This window comes from Myripristis murdjan, chromosome 19 (assembly GCF_902150065.1).
Source record: "Myripristis murdjan chromosome 19, fMyrMur1.1, whole genome shotgun sequence".
Taxonomy (NCBI): domain Eukaryota; kingdom Metazoa; phylum Chordata; class Actinopteri; order Holocentriformes; family Holocentridae; genus Myripristis; species Myripristis murdjan.
In genome coordinates this window covers 243,872-269,396 of record NC_043998.1, presented here as the reverse complement: position 1 = coordinate 269,396, position 25,525 = coordinate 243,872, and the positions used below count along the sequence as shown (strand labels likewise).

The 25,525-nt window shown below is 39.6% G+C and overlaps 1 protein-coding gene across 1 annotated transcript in view; it reads right to left on the bottom strand.

Annotated features, from left to right (window-relative positions):
- The window catches only part of bms1 (BMS1 ribosome biogenesis factor), an 80,188-nt gene extending 55,673 nt beyond the window's left edge, over positions 1 to 24,515 (bottom strand). The window contains 8 exon segments of the mRNA XM_030077823.1: positions 7,003 to 7,043; positions 7,046 to 7,083; positions 7,086 to 7,143; positions 12,216 to 12,404; positions 12,859 to 12,938; positions 13,591 to 13,781; positions 15,366 to 15,546; positions 24,437 to 24,515. Coding sequence (XP_029933683.1) covers positions 7,003 to 7,043; positions 7,046 to 7,083; positions 7,086 to 7,143; positions 12,216 to 12,404; positions 12,859 to 12,938; positions 13,591 to 13,781; positions 15,366 to 15,538 — 770 coding nt within the window. The 5' untranslated portion in view covers positions 15,539 to 15,546; positions 24,437 to 24,515.
- Between the last annotated feature and the right edge of the window lie 1,010 nt (positions 24,516 to 25,525).

Here is a 25,525-nt window from a genome sequence, read left to right as displayed (position 1 = left end):
TAAACTGATTGCATTTCATTGAGTGAAATAAGTATTTGATCCCCTAGCAAAACATGATGTAGTACTTGGTGGCAAAAACCCTTGTTGGCAAGTGAAGAGGTCAGACATTTTTTGTAGTTGATCACCAGGTATCACACACCATCAGGAAGAATTTTGGTCCATTCCTCTTTGCAGATCATCTCCAAATTCTTAAGGTTTCGAGGTTTGTCAAGTGGCAACTTGAAGCTTCAGCTCCCTCCACAGATTTTCTATGGATTAAGGTCTGGAGACTGGCGAGGGCCACTCCATGACCTTAATGTGCTTCTTCTTGAGCCACTCCTTTGTTGCCTTGGCCGTATGTTTTGGGTCATTGTCGTGCTGGAAGACCCATCCACAACCCATTTTCAGTGTCCTGGCGGAGGGAAGGAGGTTGTCACTCAGGATTTTGCGGTACATGGCCCTGTCCATCCTCCTGTCGATGCGGGTGAAGTCGTCCTGTCCCCTTGGCAGAGAAACACCCCCAAAGCATAATGTTTCCATCTCCATGCTTGATGGTGGGGATGGTGTTCTTGGGGTCATAATCAGCATTTCTCTTCCTCCAAACACGGCGAGTTGAGTTGATGCTAAAGAGCTTCAATTGTGGTCTCATCTGACCACAGCACCTTCTCCAAGCATTCTCTGAATCATTCAGGTGTTCATGGCACAACTTCAGACGGGCCTGTACATGGCCTTCTTGAGCAGGGGGACCTTGCGGGCACTGCAGGATTTAATCCATTACAGCATAGTGTGTTACCAATGATTTTCTTGGTGACCATGGGTCCCAGCTGCCTTGAGATCATTAAGAAGCTCCTCCCGTGCAGTTGTAGGCTGATTTCTCACCTTTCTCATGATTATTGATACCCCACAAGGGTGAGATCTTGCGTGGAGCCCAGACCGAGGTCAAACTGATGGTCATTTTGTGTTTCTTCCATTTTCGAATAATTGCACCAGCAGTTGTCTCCTTCTCACCCAGCTTCTTGCTTATGGTCTTGTAGCACTTTCCGGCCTTGTGCAGGTCTATAATCTTGTCCCTGACATCCTGAGACAGCTCTTTGTCTGCCATGATGGAGAGGTTGGAGTCTGATTGATTGATTCTGTGAACAGCTGTCTTATATACAGGTGACAAGTTGAGACAGGTGTCTTTTATGCAGGTACAAGTTGAGATAGTATCTATTATTAGTTGAGTATCTAATAGGTCTGTGGGAGCCAGAATTCTAATGGTTGCTAGGGGATCAAATACTTATTTCACTCAGTGAAATGCAAATCAGTTTATATCTTTTATATAATGTGATTTTCTGGATTTTCTTTTTTGATATTCTATCTCTCACTGTTGGAATAAACCTACCAGTAAAATTATAATAGTGTTCATTTCTTTGTAAATAGGCAAACTTACAAAATCGGCAAGGGATCAAATAATTATTTCCTCCACTGTACATGCTTAATATATATACACACACATATATCTACACACACACACACACACACACCGTGTGTGTGTGTGTGTGTGTGTGTGTGTATAGATAGATAGATAGATAGATATAGATATACAGATTGATTACTAATTTGCACACTCTTGGCATTCTCTCGATGAGCTTCAAGAGGTAGTCACCTGAAAGGTTTTCACTTCACAGGTGTGCCCTTATCAGGGTTAATTAGTGGAATTTCTTGCTTATGGGGTTGGGACCATCAGTGTGTGTGCAGAAGTCAGGTTACTACACAGCCGACAACTGTTAAAATTCATATTATGGCAAGAACCATTCAGCTAACTGAAGAAAAACGAGTGGCCATCATTACTTTAAGAAATGATGGTCAGTCAGTCCGGAAATTGCAAAAACTCAGAAATCGCAAGTTAACAGCAGCTCAGATCAGAGACCAGATAAATGCCACACAGAGTTCTAGCAGCAGACCCATCTCTAGAACAACTGTTAAGAGGAGACTGTGCCAATCAGGCCTTCATGGTCAATAGCTGCTAGGAAACCACTGCTAAGGAGAGGCAACAAGCAGAAGAGATTTGTTTGGGCCAAGAAACACAAGAATGGACATTAGACAGTGGAAATCTGTGCTTTGGTCTGATGAGTCCAAATTTGAGATCTTTGGTTCCAACCGCCGTGTCTTTGTGAGACGCGGAAAAGGTGAACGGATGGATACCACATGCCTGGTTCCCACTGTGAAGCATGGAGGAGGAGGTGTGATGTCTGGGGGTGTTTTGCTGGTGACACTGTTGGGGATTTATTCAAAATTGAAGGCACACTGAACCAGCATGGCTACCACAGCATCCTGTGGCTATTTTGAAGAGAAACTAGAATATAAAACATGTTTCAGTATTTCACCTTTTTTGTTAAGTACATAACTCCACATTTGTTCATTCATAGTTTTGATTCCTTCAGTTAGAATCTACAATGTAAATAGTCATGAAAATAAAGAAAACACATTGAATGAGAAGGTGTGTCCAAACTTTTGGCCTGTACTAGATAGATAGATAGATAGATAGATAGATAGATAGATAGATAGATAGCCAAGTTCTTGTCAATTTCTGCAAAGGAGCAATTGAAAGCATCCTGACTGGAAACATCACAAACTGGCATGGGATGTGCACGGCCCAGGACAGGAAGACTCTGCAACGAGTGATTAAAACCGCCCAAAACATCATTGGAACCCATCTACCAAGCACCAGTGATATCGGGGAGGTGAGGTGCCTGCGCACAGCCAAAAGGATACTAAAAGACAACACCCACCCCAGCCACAGCCTGTTCACCCTGCTGCCGTCAGGCAAAAGATACAGAAGTATCCGCTGCCGTACCACCAGACTACAGAGCAGCTTCTTCCCTCAGGCTGTGAGACTACTAAATGCACCATCTGAAGTCCTCCATGTTTAATAATTTTATTTCTACACAATCAATTAATCAATCAAGAGGGAACCACACTTTAATTTCATTATCACCTGTTGTATAATGACCAATAAACGTCCTTGTATCCTTGTATATACACTACTCACAAAAAGTTAGGGATATTTGGGTTTTGGGTGAAATTTATGTAAAATGTAAAATGTTCACACTACAGTGATATTATATCATGAAAGTAGGGCATTTAAGTAGAAGCATACACTGGTGATTTCCTCATCTCAAACAATTTCTTGAAACAAAAGCCAACAACAGTGGTGGATATACCACAACAAGAAATGTCAGTGTCAATAACTTGTCATGTGCCCTAGAGCATCAATTACAGCTTGACAACGACATCTCATGCTGTTCACAAGTTGAGTTATTGTCTGCTGAGGCATGGCATCCCACTCTTCTTGAAGGGCGGCCCTCAGGACATTGAGGTTCTGGGGTACAGAGCTCCGAGCCTCTACACGGCGACTCAGCTGATCCATAGGTTTTCTATGGGATTCAGGTCTGAGAAAGTGCAGGCCACTCCATTCAAGGTACCCCAGTCTCCAGCAGCCATTCCCTAATGATACGACCTCGATGAGCTGGAGCATCAAACACTTGATGTGAATTTTGCCGTTAAACTCCTTGTTAGAGAACAGAAACTTGTGCAAAAAGTACTGAAATATTGAACAGTTGGACATGTGCATTCAAAAGTTTACAGAAGGTCACATTAAGTTCACCTGTAAAGGTTATAATGCATTTTAGGTTCATCCTGAAATTTCACCGAAAGCCGAATATCCCTAACTTTTTGTGAGTAGTGTGTATGTGTGTGTGTGTGTGTATTTATTATATATATATATATATATATACACACACACACACACACACACACCCACACACACACACGTTTTTGTTTTGTTTAATATGATGTTCTAACATGAGCATATAGTTGAACAGGCTTCAACTGAAAGGTTCTTCACTAAGCAAGTTATTAATGAACCATGAATTCGAAAATGTGATTAACCCTTGTGGACATTCGGCTTCTTATCTGATTAGTCATTTTAGTATCATTTGGTACCGAGTATCGAATTGGCATCATTTCAGTTTAAGTATCGTTTCACTATCAAATATCATGATAATAAACTTGGTATGGTATCGAAGTCAAATTTTTGGTATCGTGACAACACTAGCACAGCCCTACCACAAATTGCCAAACTGGGGGGTTTAATGTTACTTATCATGATTCTTGAGAATATGGACAAATCACGTCCCACTAAGAAAAATGCTATTTTCTGCTGGAAATTTACAACATTTTAATGAATAAAAAGAATCAAGGGCATAATCAGGGGGTCCTTTGCACATTTGTATGGTTCTTTTATAGGTTTATTTTTAATTTGTATTAATTTAATGATTATATGTTGGCCCATGGCCTACAAAACCAGTTGTCCTCTGATAGGAGATAATAATTTCAACTTGATTAAAACAACAAAAAGTAATAATTTCATTGAATAATATCTTTACCACATGAAAGAGTACATCATAATATGTATTAAAAACTACAAACGATGGGTTTTGAACAATATTTACTATTATTTTGTGGTTGCTAAAAATGTGTCCCAGATATTCGTCACCACCGTCAGATATATATTTAAAAAATAATAATAAAAAAACTACAAGGTCAATTACATTCCTGAGGACCCCTTTTCAAACCTTCAGCTCTACTGCATGCTTCAAGACCACTCAGGCTCCTGGAAGTTTTCTATTTTCTCTTAAATCTCTTCATATTTTTGGACACTGCTACTGTCACAACCATAAATTGTCAACACCGTCACTTCTGTATAAAAAATATTAAACTAGATTATGGAATAAATGTATACTTTTTAAGAAGAGGTCTGATGTAGGTAGCAACAGGACGAAAACAAGCGGCTAATGTGAACAACTCATGCTTATCATGTGAAAGAGCAGGTTTTTGTCACCACGTCAGACGTCACCACCATCAGGTTTTCTGTCTGACGGTGATGACTGAAGTCTGAAAATGCTTATAACAGTGCTCAGGATTGTTATTTTTTGTACCAAATAGTTAAATAAAGTTGTTAAGCAAGAAGCCATTGACTTGAGTGGTATAAATTTTGGAAATGTATATTGTAATGAGGCCACTGTCACCACCATCAGATTAGTGTCACCACCGTCAGAGGCAGTTATATTTGTTTTAAATGAATATGCTTACAATATGTTTCTTTGGTGCTGTTGAGTTATTAAGTAATAGTCTCTTTAATACAAAAATATGTTTTTCAAATAAAAAAAAAAAACATTACGGTGGCGGTGTTGACAAAAACAAAGTAGCCTCATAACTGGAAAAACCTATTCATTGCTGAACAGCCAAGACCTTGGCCTATAATGATATACTTTCAGATTTTGTAATTTAACACACTTTTTTTTTTCAGAATTAAAACCTGTTTAATCCAAATTCCCAAGAATCAGTCTTATCTGTCAACATTTCTCTATGAGTAAATGATAAAAGCTTAAATACTGGGCTCAAATTTTAACACGATACAGTGCATTCAGCAAATATTCAGACCCCCCTTCACTTTTTTCCACTTTTGTTAAATTGAAGCCTGATGCTACAATCGTTTGAATTCACTTTTTTCATTTTCATTAATCTACACTCAGTACCCCATAATCAAAAGTGAAAACAGAACTGGAGAATTTGTTGTTAATATATTAAAAAGAAAAAAACTGAAATATCACACTGACATAAGTATTCAGACCCTTTGCTCAGTACTTAGTTGAAGCACCTTTGGCAGCAATTACAGCCTCGAGTCTTTTGGGTATGACGTAACAAGCTTTGCACACCTGGATTGGGGGATTTTCTGCTATTCTTCTTGGCAAATCCTCTCAAGCTCGGACAGGTTGGATGGGGACCGTCAGTGGACAGCCATTTTCACGTCTTTCCAGAGATGTTGGATAGGGTTCAAGTCAGGGGTCTGGCTGGGCCACTATAGGACATTCACCGAGTTGTCCCTAAGCCACTCTTGTGCTGTCTTGGCTGTGTGCTTAGGCTCACTGTCATGTTGGAAGGTGAACCTTCGGCCCAGTCTGAGGTCCTGAGTGCTGTGGAAAAGGTTTTCATTGAGGATATCTCTGTACTGAGAGTCCTCTGAGAGTCCTTCAAGTGCTTTTTTGCAAAACTCCAAGATGGCTTTCATTTGTTTGTACTGACGAGAGGCTTCCATCTAGCCACATAAAGTCCAGATTGGTGGAGCTTTGTCCCATTCTCCACACAGGATCTCTGGAGCTCAGTCAGAGTGACCATCGGGCTCTTAGTAACCTTTCTTACTAAGGCCCTTCCCAGAGTTGCTCAGTTTGACCGAGCGACCAGCTCTTGGAAGAGTGCTGGTTGTGCCAATCTTCTTCCATTTGAGAATGTTATTATGGAGGCCACTGTGCTCTTGGAACCTTCAGTGAAGCAGATTTTTTTTTTTGTAGCCTTCCCCAGATCTGAGCCCTGAAGGCAGTTCCTTTGACCTCACGGCTTGGTTTTTGCTCTGATATGCATTGCCAGCTGTGAGGCCTTCTATGGAGATGAGTGTGCCTTTCCAAATTATGTCCAATCAATTTAATTTACAACAGGTGGACTCTCAGCAACCATCAAGAGAAATGGAAGGCACCTGTTAAATTTCAAATGTTGTTGCAAAGGGTCTGAATCCTCATGTCAACGTAATATTTCAGTTTTTCCTTCTAATAAATTTGCAAAAAATTCTAAATTCTGTTTTCACTTTCACTATCATTATGGGGTACAAAGTGTAGATTAATAACAAAAAATATGAAAATATGAATTTAAATGATTGTAGCATCAGGCTGCAACATAACAAAAGTGAAAAAAGTGAAGTGGGTCTGAATACTTTCTGAATGCACTGTATGTGCATGCCAAATGTTTTGGGGATTTTGGGATTACCATATAATGCTTGCAATGCTATGCGATGCTGCAAATATTATCAGTGCTTTCCAAGCAAATTTGTCATTGCATTGTTTTGAAATGAGGGCCAACTAACAGAGTTTTGATATTAATAAAGAGATGTAAGATAGATGGATCTGGACCGAGGTTAAAACTTACCGATCAGCCAGCACATCAGGGTGGGAGGTCTGCCAAAACCAGAGGATCGAAACTTCATGACAGAGATAAATCGACCAAGGTCTTCACTTCCTGAGTCTGATATTCCCAAATACATGCCAGACAGATAAAAAGCTTGGCACCCTGTTAATTTTCAAAAGAAAATGTATTCACATTAAGTCTCCACTCTCATCTGCACTGTTGTTATAATAATCAAAAATCATAATATCATTTTACTGCTGCATTTTTTGGACTTTCAAAATTTGTGTTCTGATAGCTGTTCTATTCCAATGTCATCTCCAGAGAACATAACCATGTGTGCTAGAACTGTAGTTCAAAGAAGAAAGACTAAAAAAGAGCTGCAGCCTATGGCAGACTGAAACAGATGACAACATTTGACAATTCAAAAAGGCACCAGATCTTGAACTGGATCCCAGTCCACCTGAACTGGTTAACCAACTGGTTCGAAGAGCCAAAATTGGAACTGTTTCATGATTGAGCTGACACAGACAGATAGCAAACCACATCAACATCCTGTGGAAAAGTTTCTACAAAGCTGGCCAAGTCAAGTTTAGTAAGGCATATTATTATAAAAACAACACATTTTAAGCTTTTATTGGTATCAGAGTCAAAACTTCAACATTATGACAATGATATTACAGGAAAACTGGTATTTGAATTTTTGGCTTGGCAAAAAAAACTAAAAATCAACTTTTCAGAAACCTACCATAATTAAACTACATTTTTACATAAAACTATATGTACATCTATATCTATATCTATATTATATCTATATCTCTATATCTATCTATACATATCTATATCTATATACACACACACACCATATATATCTATATCTATCTATCTCTATATCTATATATATATATATATATATATAGATCTATCGATATAGATCTAGATCTATATATATATTATATATATATATAGATCTATCGAATAGATCTAGATCTATATATATATATAGATCTATCGATATAGATCTATCTATCTATCTATCTATATATACAGATAGATAGATAGATATAGATATATATGTGTGTGTGTGTGTGTGTGTGTGTGTATATAGATATAGATATGTATAGATATAGATATAGAGATATAGATATAGATATATAGATATAGATGTAGATATAGTTTTATGTAAAAATGTAGTTTAATTATGGTAGGTTTCTGAAAAGTTGATTTTTATTTTTTGTGTGTGTGTATATATATACACACACACACACACACATAAACTACTTTTTGTGAGTAGTGGATATATATATATATATATATATATATATATACACACACACAGTACAGGCCAAAAGTTTGGGACACACCTTCTCATTCAATGCGTTTCTTTATTTTCATGACTATTTACATTGTAGATTCTCACTGAAGGAATCAAAACTATGAATGAACACATGTGGAGTTATGTACTTAACAAAAAAAGGTAAAAGAAAAGGAAATAACTGAAAACATGTTTTATATTCGAGTTTCTTCAAATAGCCACACTTTGCTCTGATTACTGCTTTGCACACTCTTGGCATTCCTCTCAATGAGCTTCAAGAGGTAGTCACCTGAAATGGTTTTCCAACAGTCTTGAAGGACGTTCCCAGAGGTGTATAGCACTTGTTGGCCCCTTTGCCTTCACTCTGCGGTCCAGCTCACCCCAAACCATCTGGATTGGGTTCAGGTCTATCACTCTCCTTCTTGGTCAAATAGCCCATACACAGCCTGGAGGTGTGTTTGGGGTCATTGTCCTGTTGAAAAATAAATGATCGTCTAACTAAACGCAAACCGGATGGGATGGCATGTCGCTGCAGGATGCTGTGGTAGCCATGCTGGTTCAGTGTGCCTTCAATTTTGAATAAATCCCCAACAGTGTCACCAGCAAAACACCCCCACACCATCACACCTCCTCCTCCATGCTTCACAGTGGGAACCAGGTATGTGGAATCCATCTTTTCACATTTTCTGCATCTCACAAAGACATGCTTGTTGCCTCTCCTTAGCAGTGGTTTCCTAGCAGCTATTTGACCATGAAGGCCTGATTGGCGCAGTCTCCTCTTAACAGTTGTTCTAGAGATAGATAGATAGATAGATAGATAGATAGATAGATAGATTTTTATTGTCATTGCACAATCATATACGTATAATAATGCAACGAAATTAGGGCTCAGTCCTTTCGGTGCAGGGGAGAATAGAAATCATCGTGCATCTTGCTAGTTGAATAGCCAAGTCCAGTAATAGATGGGTGCAGCCATGTCTCTGATATCAGAAAAAATGCAACAGTCACGGAAACACTTGTTGGATGTGCAAGCACAGTTTGTCATCCCGTGTTCGCCATGGACCTGGCGCTGGAAAAAGCTGGGAGCGGCGGCCCAAAGGGCTGTCCTTTCAGCCGTGTCAACGCACCGGCCCCTGCAGCCTCGGCGTCCTCCGGAATGTCCTGGCAGCGATGAAAGTCCGGTGAAATTGGCATCCCGCCAGCGCAACCCAAGCTCAAAAGGTCCTGATAACTGTTGTTTCCTTTGCTTGTTTACGTTTCCTCCTGGACTTGTCGCTGGGAAGAACTATCCACGGAGACCCGGTGTTCTAACGGCATCCTCCGGAATGTCCTGGTAGCGATGAAAGTCCGGCGACAATGGGTCTGCTGCTAGAACTGTGTGGCATTTATCTGGTCTCTGATCTGAGCTGCTGTTAACTTGCGATTTCTGAGGCTGGTGACTCGGCATGAACTTGTCCTCAGAAGCCGAGGTGACTCTTGGTCTTCCTTTCCTGGGTCGGTCCTCATGTGTGCTAGTTTCATTGTAGCGCTTGATGGTTTTTGCGACTCCACTTGGGGACACATTTAAGTTTTTTGCAATTTTCCGGACTGACTGACCTTCATTTCTTAAAGTAATGATGGCCACTCGTTTTTCTTTAGTTAGCTGATTGGTTCTTGCCATAATATGAATTTTAACAGTTGTCCAATAGGGCTGCCGGCTCTGTAGTAACCTGACTTCTGCACAACACAACTGATGGTCCCAACCCCATCGATAAAGCAAGAAATTCCACTAATTAACCCTGATAAGGCACACCCGTGAAGTGAAACCATTTCAGGTGACTACATCTTGAAGCTCATCGAGAGAATGCCAAGAGGGTGCAAAGCAGTAATCAGAGCAAAGGGTGGCTATTTTGAAGAAAACTAGAATATAAAACATGTTCTTCAGTTATTTCACCTTTTTTTGTAAGTACATAACTCACATGTGTTCATTCATAGTTTTGATTCCTTCAGTGACAATCTGCAATGTAAATAGTCATGAAAATAAAGAAACCGCATTTAATGAGAAGGTGTGCCCAAACCTTTTGGCCTGTACTGTATATATATATATATATCTACCTACACATACATACATATCTATATCTATCTCTATCTATATCTATCTATCTCTATCTATATATCTATATATATAGATATAGATAGATATAGATAGATATAGATAGAGATAGATAGATATAGATAGATATAGATAGATATTAGATAGATAGATAGATAGATAGCTAGATAGATAGCTAGATATACACTCCTGATCAAATCTTAAGACCAGTTGAGAAATTGCAAGAATTTACACTTTGCACTGTTGGATCTTAAAAAGGTTCTAAGTAGAGCTTCAAAATGCAAAAAGAAGAAATGGGAGTGAGCCAAAAAAAAATTGAGTAAGCAATATATTGCAACAAACCATTAAACTGAAATAGACTGTTCATCAGCTGATCAAAATTTTAAGACCGCTGCCTTTAAAAGCCCAAATCTTCGCAAAATGTGGATTCAGTGTCATTTTCTGTCAGGTATCCACACTGTCATGACCTCCTGATGGCAAAGGCAAAAAAGATTTCTGTCTTTGAATGCGGTCGGATTGTGAGCTGCATAAGCAAGGCCCAACAACAAAGCCCTCACAGTGTGCCATTGCTGCTGAGGTTGGATGCAGTAAGACAGTCATTTTAAACTTCTTAAAAGATCCTGAGGGTTATGGAACAAAAAGTCAAGTGGTAGACCCAAAAAAATTTCACCGGCCCTGAGCCAGAGGATCCAAATTGGCTGTCCGTCAAGACACGGGACGATCCTCGGCCCACATTAAGCTTGTCACTGGTGCCAACTGCAGTCCCATAACCATCAGACGGCATCTGCGAGAGAAGGGTTTTAAGAACAAAAAACGTCTTCAAAGGCCTCGTCTCCTTCAATGGCATAAAATTGCCCGTTTGGAGTTTGCATGAGAGCACCAAACATGAGACACTGAAAGGTGGAAGAAAGTTGTATTCTCTGATGAGAAAAAAATTAACCTTGACGGTCCTGATGGCTTCCAACGTTACAGACATGACAAGGAGATCCCACCTGAGATGTTTTCTACACGGCACAGTGGAGGGGGCGCCATCATGCTCTGGGGGGCTTTTTCTTTCAATGGAACAATGGAGCTTCAGGTTGTGCAGAGGTGTCAAATGGCAGCTGGCTATGTGGAGATGTTGCAGGGGGCATCCCTCATGACTGAAGGCCATCGTCTGTGTGGTAATGACTGGGTTTTTCAACAGGACAACGCTGCAGTTCATAATGCCCGCCTGACAAAGGACTTCTTCCAGAGAAATAACATCACTCTTTTGAACCATCCTGCATGTTCCCTTGATCTAAATCCAATTGAGAACATTTGGGGTTGGATGGCAAGGGAATTTTACAAAAATGGACACCAGTTACAGACAGTGGATGCCCTCCATGAAGCCATCTTCACCACTTGGAGCAACATTCCCACTACCCTCCTGGAAACACTAGCATCAAGCATGCCGAAACAAATTTTTGAGGTGATTAACAAGAAAGCTTTTTTGCCTTTGCCATCAGGAGGTCATGACAGTGTGGATACCTGACACTGAATCCACATTTTTGCCAAGATTTGGGCTTTTAAAGGCAGCGGTCTTAAACTTTTGATCAGCTGATGAACAGCCTATTTCAGTTTAATTCAGTTTTTTTTTTTTTTTGTCTCACTCCCATTTCTTCTTTTTGCATTTCGAAACTCAGAACCTTTTTAAGATCCAACAGTGCAAAATGTAAATTCTTGCAATTTCTCAACTGGTCTTAAGATTTTGATCAGGGATAGCTAGATAGATAGCTAGATAGATAGATAGAAATGCTGTGACTTTTTTCTGCAACAAAATGTCGTACAATGCAACCATCTGGTGCCTACCTGGTAGACCTCAGTCCAGAAGCGATGTTTGAGCCGTTTCTTTGTCTTACGTAGTGCCTTACTGTTCTTGAAGGAGTCTAGGTGAGTCAGCACACCCATGATACGAGGGAAACCATGCACCTGACAGATGTTCAGAAACTCAAAGGTCTCCATCTCAAAACCAAAGCTAGCATCAATCAGCATCAAAACCTGAGGGGCAAAAAAGAACAACATAAAACAAGCGGAACAGCATACAATTCCATCAACTGCTACAGCTGCTACAGTTTTGACAATACACATTATCATTGCTAGGGGGTTCGAATTCTCAGCGTGCTTAACCCATCACTTGTAAAAGAAAACGATCAATTACCAATCACAAATTGCAACTTATGAATCCATGATAGTGTTTCATATCAGCACATAGCACAGAGAACTTTGCCAGTGACGATCGCTGGAAATATTCTGACCGCAGCACTCTGTGATTTTATGTTGTTTGATGTTCTGTTTGTCCTTTTTTAATGATTCTGCTCTTCATGCCTTTTAAATTGCCCCTCGGGGACAAATAAAGTGTTTTGAATTGAATTGAACTATCCCTTTTTGATATATCTACTCCTACATTTCCTAAATTTATTTGTTTACATACAATGTAAATGGATACACTTACCAGGTCAGCAACTTTTGCAAGGTCAATCATTGTATTGATATCATTGCTGCATTCAATGAAAGTGAGGCGGCGCTTCTTACCTAATGAATAAAAAGGTAGCATTTACTGAAGACATGCAAGTATAACATCAACTGAGCATGTGCAATCGGTGAAAAACAGCATAACCCCAAAACCCAAGTTTAGACTGACAGTGGCACTAGAGGAAAGTTTGTGAGGTCACAAAATCAATAGAATTCTTCCATCAAAGAGGGTACCATAAGAGCAGTTCCACAGCAGGATTGACTGGGTTTTATACATAGGATTGCAATAGAATTAAAATTTGGTGGTGCTGCAACAGCCCTTTTGATGAACATTTTAAAGGCCTTCCTTTTCTGAACATCTACCTGTTTCTCATTTCAACATTCACTTTTCCTCCTCTATGCAATTAAAGATTAGAATGGTTCTGCAATGTTTATTGGCTTAAAATTTGAGGAAACAACAGTCTTTGCAATTTATCAAAACAACAAGTCATTCTGTTAGAAAACTGCAAAATATGTAAAATTTCAAGTTTATATGGTTAGAGTCCCAAAAAGACTACAATCTTTCAAATGTAATTTTAATTACCAAAAAATGACCCAATGCAGTCAAATAATCTTAACTGCAAGTTCCTGAGGTGACTGGAACATAAGCAGCACACCTTGCACATCAACCATCATCCATTTTTCAGCAGACAACATCAACAGCAAAGCTTACCAGAGACAATTGTTACTGGTCCACATATGTCCTCTGAGCTTCTGCGAGTGAAGTTTTTGATCAAACACCGAATTAGAGTGCTTTTCCCCACCTTAGGTGGGCCTACTACTACAACCACTACTGGGGGAGGTTCCAAGGGAGTTCGGTCAACAAAGGGTATGTGGTGCTTCTTGGCCTTTAGGTCCTGGGCCCTAGGGAAACATGTACACGGTAAAAGGCTGAAGAAAATGGAAAATGGGTATGAAAAAACAATAAATGCAATAATAAAGACTAGCCAGATCAAGGGCAGGCGAAGGCACTTGTTCAAGGATCCAGTGTAAGTGAAACCACGCTACACTAGATATCTGGCTCTATATTCTATTGCAAAGAGGAAGACAGAGGTGAAATAAAATGTAACCTACTTGCCACAAGTCTCAAAAAATCACATACCTACTTCAATAGTTTTAAAAATACATAAGCCTGTATCTTATTTCACTATCTTGTTCTAGTTAATCCTCCTCCTTAATGCAGTGTTTTTAAACAACATGGGAGGAGGAGGCAGGACACTGAAGTGATTCCTGCCTCTATTTGTGTGTTGGTGAGAGAACTTTATAGGCTATGTGGTACGGGATACAAAAGTGTCAACATGTCATTTACCGACAGATTTTCATCAGCAGTGGTGGTAGTTGTTAACAGTGAAGATCCCACGATACTTAACAACATCAAACTCCATCTTTTGTTATTGTTTTTACTGAGAGACCTCTAGAAGCAGAAACGACAAACTATGTATTTACTTTCTACCGAGGTTACAACAAAGGGTTAAAAGGGATCTTCCGCAATTGACTTCCTGAGAAAACAGCTTGGCGTCTGACATCCATTCCAGACATATGCTGTCTCTGTCACCATTAGTGTAGAGGTGAACAAAGGTGCATTATAATAATACAAGACAATAATACTATAAAACACTATAACATTCCTAAACCAGTCACTTACAACTTGACATGCTGAGTCACAGTGACGCCATCAGCCAGCTTGATCCCAGCTGAGACACAGCAACTTTTCTCTGCAATTTTCTTAAACAGTTTCACCTCATCGTGAATCTTTAAGGTAAACTTACAAACACTACAGTGAAATGCCACTGACCACTCAAAATATGGCTATAATATCACCTAAGTGTGTTCTTCCACCTCAAACTGTCATTTTTGTACTTTTTGACGAAAGCTCCAATTACTGCCTTCTGACACTGAGAAGCTGTTGCCTCTCTTCCTTGTGCTGCAGGGCCTATTTTGGCTGCATGTTTTGCTCGCAAGTGGCTGTGTAAATTAAAGATGTGCCACCTTTACCTGTCACCTTCCTCAGACAAAGTTTGCAAACTGACTCACCTGTATTTTCAGGCTCCCTACTATATTAGCAGCAATATTTTTATTTGACAGCAATTTCCCTGCTATTGTAAAACCCAACTCATAGAAACTACTTGTATGCACATGACAAGTGCATGGCTAGAATAGTGTCTGTTTTAACACCAGTATGTAATGTCATACCATATTTCACCAGTCTAGCTGACCACTGCAACAAGCCCAGTATGCTCTGCATGGAGATATCCATAACACAACTGTTAGCACTGTGAGTCAGAGGGAACTTTTGGAAGAGCAAAGGAAAGATGCTTCAAACCAACATTTGAATTTCCTGGTGGAGTCAATGGTTTCACATTGTTCAAACACAGTTTGAAAAAGTGTTAAAGAAAGGGCGGTGAGACCATTTGAGAGCAAGGTGCATGTATTCTTGTCATTGCTGACCTATGGAATGTTCTGGCCATGCGTGTAGCCGACTGAACGGTGAACGCTTTGGGATTCCTTTTCCGTTCATCCTTGTCTTCTGCCATGCCACCCTGTTTTTTGAGCTTCTTCTCTGCCTTGGGCCCACTGTGCTTCTGCTGATGTCTTTTTTGCTCCTTCACTTTTCCGTCCATCCTGTCCACTCGGAAATATAAACACACATTAGAAATCATGTAAGCTAGTAAACCTAATAATCACAAGATGATAAACCAGTAAATAGGTGAAGATGTTTTCCTACAAAGATACACTTTAATAGATTAATTATCCAAAGGGTAACTTTCAAAATGAGTCTTTTGTAAAACTTATATCACAATGCTCAGGGCCCTTTTTGGTGCTTAAAGAGAAAGGAAAGCCTATGTAAGTAGTTCAGTCTTGTAAATGGGAGTTGTGAATGTTATGCAATTACATTGACAGCTCTAACAAAGTAGCACATTACATTACTTTCAAAGGCTGACACTCACATAAAATGACAATTTTATGTTATTTTATTGCATGTACAGCACTCCATCATATGCAGCACTTTGTAACTCCATGTTTTTAAAAATGCTGTATGTATAGTTTATTATATTTTTTCTCTCATTATTTACAGGCAAGAATATCCATCCTTGCCTGAGGCAAAATAACATCTTGAATGGTTTGGTAGTCCAAAACTTTTTCAAGAACAGGAACAATAAATCCCTCCAAGCACTCTGTATGTCTCAGAAGGAAGCAATCCAGGCATGCCACAGTCACAAAACAATTCATGGAAGTCACATCGCTTTGTTACCTGCATCGTCTGGCCTGCTGTCAGTATTGTTGGAATAAAACTAAACATCATGAAAACTCATGACATACTTTGTGTGTCAGATTACTTGGGAGATTATGCTGATAAAGTAGACATGTTTTTTTTTACTGAAAATGTGATCATGAAGGTTCTTGGTGGGTTTAAATTGGGTGCAGTGGACTTCTGGCAGGCAGGTACCTCCCCTGGTCCTAGTAATGTGTACCACCACTGAATCTTTTAGCAGCGCCGCCCTGCTTTCACCTCTGATAGTACCGTATTGATCTGAATATAAGACGATATTTTTTCCATTGAGAATGCCCTGAAAAAACACCTTTGTCTAATATTGGGGGTCTAAGCAAATACACATGTATTGTACTTGCATATGTTCCGTGCTTGAATACAGTATACTTCCCCCGCTCTGGCACGGTTGGAAGGGGTGTGCTCCAGCATGGTACGGGTGTTCATGCACAAGCACATGAACGGTCACGCACGCAGTGCGCGAATGTGGATACAACGTAAATCATGCAACTTTCCTCCTGCCTCTGCAAAACTGTTTAATGCGCCAGCGCGATTACCGGTGAATGGCCACGTTCCGCAATCAATAATCAACCATGTTGTCTGTATAGCTGTCCATTGTGCTGCTGCAACCGTGTATAAACAAAAGTTGATTTATGATGAAGGTATATATGGCAGTCTGTGTGCGCCGCGCACCTGTCAGATCCGGCAGAGACCTGACCGAGGCACCAGCCGGCATCAGGTGGGCTGGCCGCAGCACCGCACTGTGTGCGCCGCCACCGCTTGAATGTAGCAGCCAGCTGACATGCTGCTCCGGCTGTCAGTTGGGACGCTTTCTGAGTTACCTCCGAAACTGTCAAGGTAAAATAAACATCCCTTAACCCTGGCCCTGAGTGCACTGTGAGACGGTGGCGGGTCTCAGAAAGAAGAGCTAAAAATGCCCACAGCAGAGAATGGCTTTTCGTGGTCCAAAAACTAGTCGATTCAACGAGATTGACAGGAGGGTGTGCGGTTTTGTGAATGAGAAACGTAGTGAAGGATGCTCATTACGAGGGCTGTGATGCAGCAAAAGCACTTGAAGTTGCCACAGAGCTCAACATACCCGCGCTGAGTTTTAAAGCTAGCATGGGCTGGTGTCCAGAATGTCCATATAAAAAGTATATTTCCAAAAAAGGGTCTTGAAAAAGAGGGGTCGTCTTACAATCAGGGTCGTCTTATATTCAGATCAGTACGGTAATTCATCAATTGTTTTCTTCCCAAAAGTGAAATATTTCCAGTTAAATATGGCAAGACATCAGATCTGTGATGAACAGATGCGTATATCCAGTGGTAATGATTAGGTAGGCTGGGCAGTACATCGAGTATTGAATATTTTCCTGGGTACGATATTGAGTTTGAAATTTTAGTATCGTGACAACCCTAGCTAATAAGTCTAGAAAATTGCATTCTTTGCTGAATGCAAGCCTTTAAAAAAGGAAAAAAACAAACACTTATGCCAGTTCACAGTGCAACCAAATATCCAAAATCCCAGATGATATCTACTGGTACAGTTAGGTCCATAAGTATTTGGACAATGACACAATAATTTACAATTTTTTTCCCCTATACCACCACAGTGGACTTGAATGGGGAAATCAAGATGTGATTGAAGTGCACACTTTAAGCTTCAATTTAAGGGGTTGAAAAAAAATATGGCATTAACTGTTTAGGAATTACAGCCAGTTTTACACATTGTCACCTTCATTTTCAGAGGGCTCAAAAGGTAATGGGACACTTGACTAAAAAGCAGTTCTTGGCCAAGTCTGACCTTTTCCCTCATTATTTCCATGACAAATTAACCCTCTTACACAGACGGTGTCAGCGCCGACATGATTCGGCATGCCTACTTTACATAATGATTTCTCCATGACCGCTTATGCTATTCAGAAACTTTAAAAAACGTCTGAAACCGGAGAAACTGGAGCTTTGCGTCTCTGTATGGTCCATTACCGTAACTCTGTAGGACTACTGACAATTTCAACCGTCCAATCACAGAAGATTCCCGGTGCATCACATGTTTGTAATCTGAGCTTCTCCATCCATCCACCCATCATCCATCCATCCATCCATCCATCAATCTTCTGATGCTTATCCGGGGCTGGGTCACGGGGGCAGCAGTCTAAGCAGGGACACCCAGAATTCCCTCTACCCAGACACTTCCGCCATCTCCTCAGGAGGAACACCAAGGCGTTCCCAGGCCAGCCAAGAGACATAGTCCCTCCAGCATGTCCTGGGTCTTCCCCGGGGCCTCCTCCTGGTGGGGCATGCTCAGAACACTCCCAGGGAGGGCGTCTCAGGGGGCATCCGAAACAGATGCCCGAGCCACCTCAACTGGTTCCTCTCGATGCGGAGGAGCAGCAGGCTCTACTCCGAGCTCCTCCCGAGTGACCAAGCTCCTCACCCTATCTCTAAGGAGCATCCGGCCACCCTGCGAAGGAAACCTCATTTCGGCCGCTTGTATCCGCGATCTTGTCCTTTCGGTCATTACCCATAGCTCATGACCATAGGTGAGGGTAGGAAAGTAGACTGACTGGTAAATCGAGAGCTTCGCCTTTCAGCTCAGCTCCTTGTTCACCACGACGGATCGGTACACCGACCGCATCACTGCGGAGGCCGCACCGATCCACCTTGTCAATCTCACGCTCCATCCTTCCCTCACTCGGGAACAAGACCCCAAGGTACCTGAACTCCTCCAACTTGAGGCAGGATTTCTCCACCAACCCGGATTTGAGCTTCTCAGTACCATAAATCCTGAACCAATGGTTGCGATCGAAAAGATTTCGTGTTTTGTTGTTTGTTTTAGTTCGAAGTTCAAATTGTTCATTTCAAATTGTTTGTTCATGTCATTTCAGAGTTCCTATGTTATAAAATTGAAAATTTTATAACAGAAAGTTTTTTCTCTTTTTTTCCCTTTTATCTGTTATTACACAGTCAAAACAAAGGCAAAATACTGACTAACTGCCAGGTATTAAAAGTTGAGGTTTTATTGTAAAAATGAGCAAAAGCACTCACTCATTGCACAATTCTGAACAATTCCCACAACGATAAAAGCAAAATAAAATCAAGGCAGATTAGTTGAATTGCAGGGTAAGAGGGTTAATAAAATAAAAGATTTGGATACCATTCCAAGTGTGTTGTATTGCATTTGTATTTATCAGAACCCTCAACATGCGATCCAAAGAGGTGTCTCTGCAGGTGAAGCAGGTGCAAGAAAATCAATACAGAGGGAATACAGCAAGGTACAAATAGGGCTGTCCTAAACGATTATTTTTCTCCCAATTAATTTATCAACTATTTTTTGCGATTAGTCGATAGTCAAACGATTAATATGACCTGGTTTTACTAAAATTGCTGTTATGTGCCAACGTATTAACGTACATTGTTAAGTTCCATTTCTGGCAGCAGCGGGGCACAGTCAAAGTTACCTAGAGTTGCTTTAACTCATTCATGCTACCGGATCACCGTTAGGGCTGGGAACCGGTTCCGAAATTGAAGAAATGGAGCCGGATCCATCATTTTTGCAAAACCAGTTCCCATAACGATTCCTGGAATTTCTAATCTGCATTCATTTTGCTCAGTTGTGTGCTTAATAGGGCCCTATAATTTCCACGAAAACAGAATCGCGGAATTAGAAAAACAACTACACCAGCACCGTACAAGTCCAAAAGGCAAGAAATTGCAGCGCACTGACATAGATTGTGTAACAAAGTGAAGAGTTGCCACTCCGCTGTATTTTCACTGGCTAACAGCAGCACACTGGCATAACTTGTCTATTCAGAGAAGCGGTATTACTTCAGCTTATTTTTTATATTCAATCTATGTTATCACAGGCATACCCCTGCTCATTCATTGGTAGTTGAATTATTAGGTCTATTTGAGAAGAAATTTACATTTTTAAAACAAATAATAATTTAACATATTGTTAAATTATTGGAGTCAAGCTTACTGGTAAACATCTACTCCTTCAAGATAATTTATTATGTTCTACAACTCAACACTACATTACACTAACACTACCCTATAGAACGCTAATGATGCGATGTTGTCTGATATATGAATAAAGTTAACTAGAGCCATAAATCAGCAAACATAAATCTGTCTGTAATTAGTTACAACTACTCAACTGCTGTAAATTGGCTCTAAATTAATCATTCATTAATATAATGTTACATTTTTCTATAGAAAGTTCAAATAAGAGTAGACCAGCAGCAACAGTCCAGTCAATCCGTTCAAGCTGGCAGCAGCTTGTTGTTTATTATTTGTTTATTTTATTATAATGGTGTCATAAAAAAAATTCAAAAATGTATATCGTTAAGAGGGAATCGTTCAGTCCCAACCCTAGTCACCGTAAATTCGCGTTAGTTGGTAATTAGTTAGTTAGACTTGTGATTGCCCAGCTTTTTGCTTTCGGTCATCCTCCAGCAACACAACGGGATGTCGCCGCTTCAGGTGCCCGTTCATCGCTGTGGTGCTGCTGTGGTACGCCATCTCCGTTTTGCAAAGGCTGCAGACAACCAAGTCATTTGGGGTCTCTTTAAAATATCTCCACACTTTTGACATCTATTGACCGTCTTTTTGGCTGTTTTGTGGTGCCACTGCTGCCTTCTTCTCCATCTGAAGCGCTCGGACCTGGAGCTCTGCCATTTTCTTCCACTTCTGTTCATGAACGCCAGCGTCTGCTGTCTGCTGTATGCTGTTTGCGTAAAACTGCGCAATCGACAACAACTTGACAGTATGTTGTACGTGTCGACGTATTTACGTACAGATGTAATCAATTAAGTCGATTCGTTAAAAAAAAAAAAAAAAAAAAAAAAAAAAAGCCTGCCAAATTCTGGAAAAGGTTCTTTGGACAGATGAAAGAAAGATTAACTTGTACCAGAATGATGGGAGGAGAAAAGTGTGGACAATGAAAGGAACAGCTCAGGAGCCACAGCAGAGCACATCATCTGTCCAGCATGCATGTATGGCTGCCAATGGAACTGGGTCACTAGTGTTGACCACTGAGCTGCTTTTCACTTGCTGAGGACCTAATTGAAGGCCAAAAGACCCACAAACAAGCAGCACCTGAAGGCAGCTGCAGTAAAGGCTTGGCAGAGCATCTCAAGGGAAGAAACGCAGAATTTGGTGGATGTGTCCACAGGTTCCAGACTTCAGGCAGTCATACACTGCAAAGGATATTCCTCCAATTATTAAATGTAATCCTGATAATTACAGTTATGTATGTTAAGTACAGTTTGTCCAATTATTTCTGAGCCTTTTAAAATGGGGTGACGATGTATAAAACTGGCTATAATTCCTAAAAGGTTAATGCCATATTTTTGTTCAACCCCTTAAATTAAAGCTGAAAAAAAATCTGATTTTTGTTTTAATTGAAAGTCCAAAGCTTGCTCTTTCTTGGGATATAAAACATTTTTTCTTTATGGAAGTTCTTCATTTTTTTTTTTTTGTTTTATCCCAAACATGGGGCTATTTCACCACTCACGAATATTGAAATTCCTCAATATTAGACCATTGTAGCTTGCGTTTGTGTCTTATATTCATTTATTGTTTGTTATTTGGTCATTATTAACCTAAAATACAATGACCATTGCACCAGAAATGCATTTATTTCTCAAAACATCAACATTTTCATGAACTTTTTACCAAATCTCTTAACCTGCACATTCATACAGTTTGGGTTTTCGCTTCCAAATTTCCACAGTAAAGTTTGCATTCTGAATTTCACAATACATAAAATATGCATACAATTGACTACTTTACAAACTGAAATCATTTTGGTGTGATTATCTTCAAAATTGAAAAATTGTAAAATGTCACACAGAATGGGCACTTTAATGTGCAGTAAAGTGCCTTTTTTTTTTTTTTTTTTTTAAGTGCCTTAATTTTCTCAATTTTGAAGATAATCACACCAAAATGGACTCAATTTGTAAAGTTTGTAAAATGAAGAATGGGCACAGAATGGGCACTTTACTGCACAGTAAAGTGCAGAAAAGCCCCAGGATGCTCTAGTGTTCTGTTGTTGTCATTGTCCCAAGTTTGTTTTTTTCTTCTCTAATTTGTTACTGCACTTTTCTGTGCAGTAAAGTGCCCATTCTGTGCCCACACTTAATTTTGCAAACTTTACAAATTGAGACCATTTTGATGTGATAATCTTCAAAATTGACAAAAATGAAGAATGGGCACAGAATGCTCACTTTTCTGCACAGTAAAGTGCCCATTCTCTGTGACATTTTACAATTTTTCAATTTTGAAGATAATCACACCAAATTGGTTTCAATTTGCAAAGTAGTCAATTTTATGCATATTTTATGTATGGTGAAATTCAGAATGGGTACTTTACTGTGGAAATTTGGAAGCGAAAACCCAAACTGTATGAATGTGGAGCTCAAGAGATTTGGTAAAAAGTTCATGAAATTGTTGATGTTTTGAGAAATAAATGCATTTCTGGTGCAATGGTCATTGTATTTTAGGTTAATAATGACCAAATAACAAACACTAAATGATATAAGACACAAATGCAAGCTACAATGGTCTAATATTGAGGAATTTCAATATTTGCGAGTGTGGTGAAAATAGCCCATGTTTGGGATAACAAGAACTTCCATAAAGAAAAAATGTTTTATATCCCAAGAAAGAGCAAGCTTTGGACTTTAAATTAAAACAAAAAAAAAACGATTTTTTAAGACATTCCCACATGCAGTTATGGGCCAATGAAAATGTGACATGAAAACTATGAAAACTACAGTTTCCTATGTGATGTAGTTCCTGAGATATTGACACCTGAAAATGGAGGAAAAATAAGGATGCGCGAAAATCACACCAAAATTGACATATACTCCCCTCACTAAATTGGCCTTATCTCAAAAAGTATCCATCCGAGCAAACTAAAATTTTACAGTGTGCCTATTGGATACATAAGAAACAACTGGTGAATTTTTCAGAATTTTTTGAGACCCAAGTGCGTGGGCCATTTGGTGAATGACGTGGAATGACCACAATGCAGTTATGGACGAATGAAAATGTGACATGAAAACTTTTTTTTGGGATTTGGAGAAGCTGCCATCCAGAAACCGATGCATATATCTGACTAACCATTAATGCTTTGAACAGTCCATGTATGTATCTCAAAGCTCTGAAAAAAATCAAGAAGCTGGGGCATATACAAAGTTGTTTTCTGAAGGCCCAAACATGGTCAACCACAAAACCCGCGTATTTTTTTTTTCTATTTTTGAGGGGCTGGCATGCCTACCAGTTATGATGTATGACAGATGTTTCTGTATATCTGAGAGAGTTGGTAGAGTTGTATTAGCCTATCGTACCAAATTTAAAATTTCCTATGTGGTGTAGTTCCTGAGATACTGACACCTGAAAATGGAGGAAAATAAGAACGCGCGAAAATCGCACCAAAATCAACACATACTCTCCTCACTAAATTGACCATATCTCAAAAAGTATTCATCCGACCACACTAAAATTTTACAATGTGTCTATTGGATAAATAAGGAACAACTGGTCCATTTGGTGAAATGACATGGAATGACCCATATAGATGTTGAGGTATGTCCCTTAATAGCAATATTTAGGATTCCCAAAGACCAGAGTGTGTTTACATCTAAACAGTTAGATACTCCAACCATCACATCTCTCTAAGCAAGACTACTTCACTGAAAATCTGTCAAAGCTCCTTCTACTTCTCAGTGACTTCAGGATGTTATGTCCTTCTTGAAGTTGTAAATAAATAAATACGATATTCTGTCAAAGGCAGTTCTGTAGGCAAATGGAAACCTTTCATCTCTCACTTTAATAATCAACACCCTTTAACTCCTTACTGACTTATCCACGCCTCCGCCTTCAAAGATCTGTGTGCCACATGGATTGTTAATTTGAATGGAAAATTAATGTGTTAAGGGCTTTCATTCTTTTACAAATTTAATTTGGTGAGAAAGCGAGAAAAGATTTATTTTGTACTTCATATTATATAATAAGAAAGATCAAATCGAAACAAAGAGGTACCAGGGCAAATCCTAAAAGTTATCTAAGCAAATAACGATCTGTGCCAGTTAAGCAAATTGACGGGAGAGGAACATAAAACCACAACACTATCTTGCTGTTCGAATACTGAATACATAATAGTGTCCTGTTGTTATTTCAATGTGCAGCAACACGGTACATACCAGTGAAATATTCTGAGAATGATACATTTTCTGTCGCTTACCTTAAAAGTAATCTGAAATTCTTCCACCCACAGTTTATACGGTTCTTCTTTTCTCACGTGTGTACTATAACCTCCGACCGGGAAGTGAAAAGAAGCGTCAGTATACTTGGCACGACTAGAAACAAATGATAGTAACAAAGGTTCCGCAGATTTTGGCTACTTATTCGTTCGTGAAATTGATAGGCTGTGTTCTGCAGTTGCACCTTTCATGTAGGCTGTTATCACCGACCAATACTGCTTTTGCTGAAACGGCCCTTTGTAAGTACTGCGGTCGTGTTTTTTTGTCCGATGTTTTAATTTTAGCCTACCCCATCCCCCACCCGGGTGGGGGATGGGGTGACAGAGAGAGAGAGAGAGAGAGAGAGAGAGAGAGAGAGAGAGAGAGAGAGAGAGAGAGAGAGCACTGATATTGACTTTCCCTGCGTTCCAATACCCATACTACCATACTATTTAGTAGGGAAAAAAAGAATTAGTATGTCCCAATACATACTAAACTACATACTTTGTAAGGGCAGCTGCAGTACATACTAAAAGTAAAAAGTATAAGTATGCGATTTGGAACGCAGGGTTAATTTACTTCGGTGATAATAATGCTTGCAAAAAAAAATGCCGTCATTTCCGTAACAGATAGTCATTCCCTCTTTTCATTAATACAAAATTATTACTGTGGGAGATTTACTTTTGTTTAAATGACCCCCTACGGAAGCATAATGCATTCTCATAATGAAAAAAGAAAAATTTCCTGGTTTTCTGAAGTAATAAAATAAATTTCTCCCAAATTTCTCATCAATTTAAATAAAAACAGCGAAAATATTTTCTCAGAATTCAGAGATAATTATGTTGATCATTCAGAAATGCAGGACAGATTTTTTTTTAAATGTGAATGTAATATGCTTACATAGTACCCTAACTCAAAGGCTACTGATTTTATTTACCTTTCCTGGAGGGAGAACTGGCAAGGCTCAAGGTCAAGAAGGCAACGAGTCCAGATGGCATCAGCACGAGGCTCCTCAAATCCTGTGCTAGCCAACTGTGTGGGATTGTGGAGCACATCTTTAACATGAGCTGGAGGTTGCAGAAGGTACCACA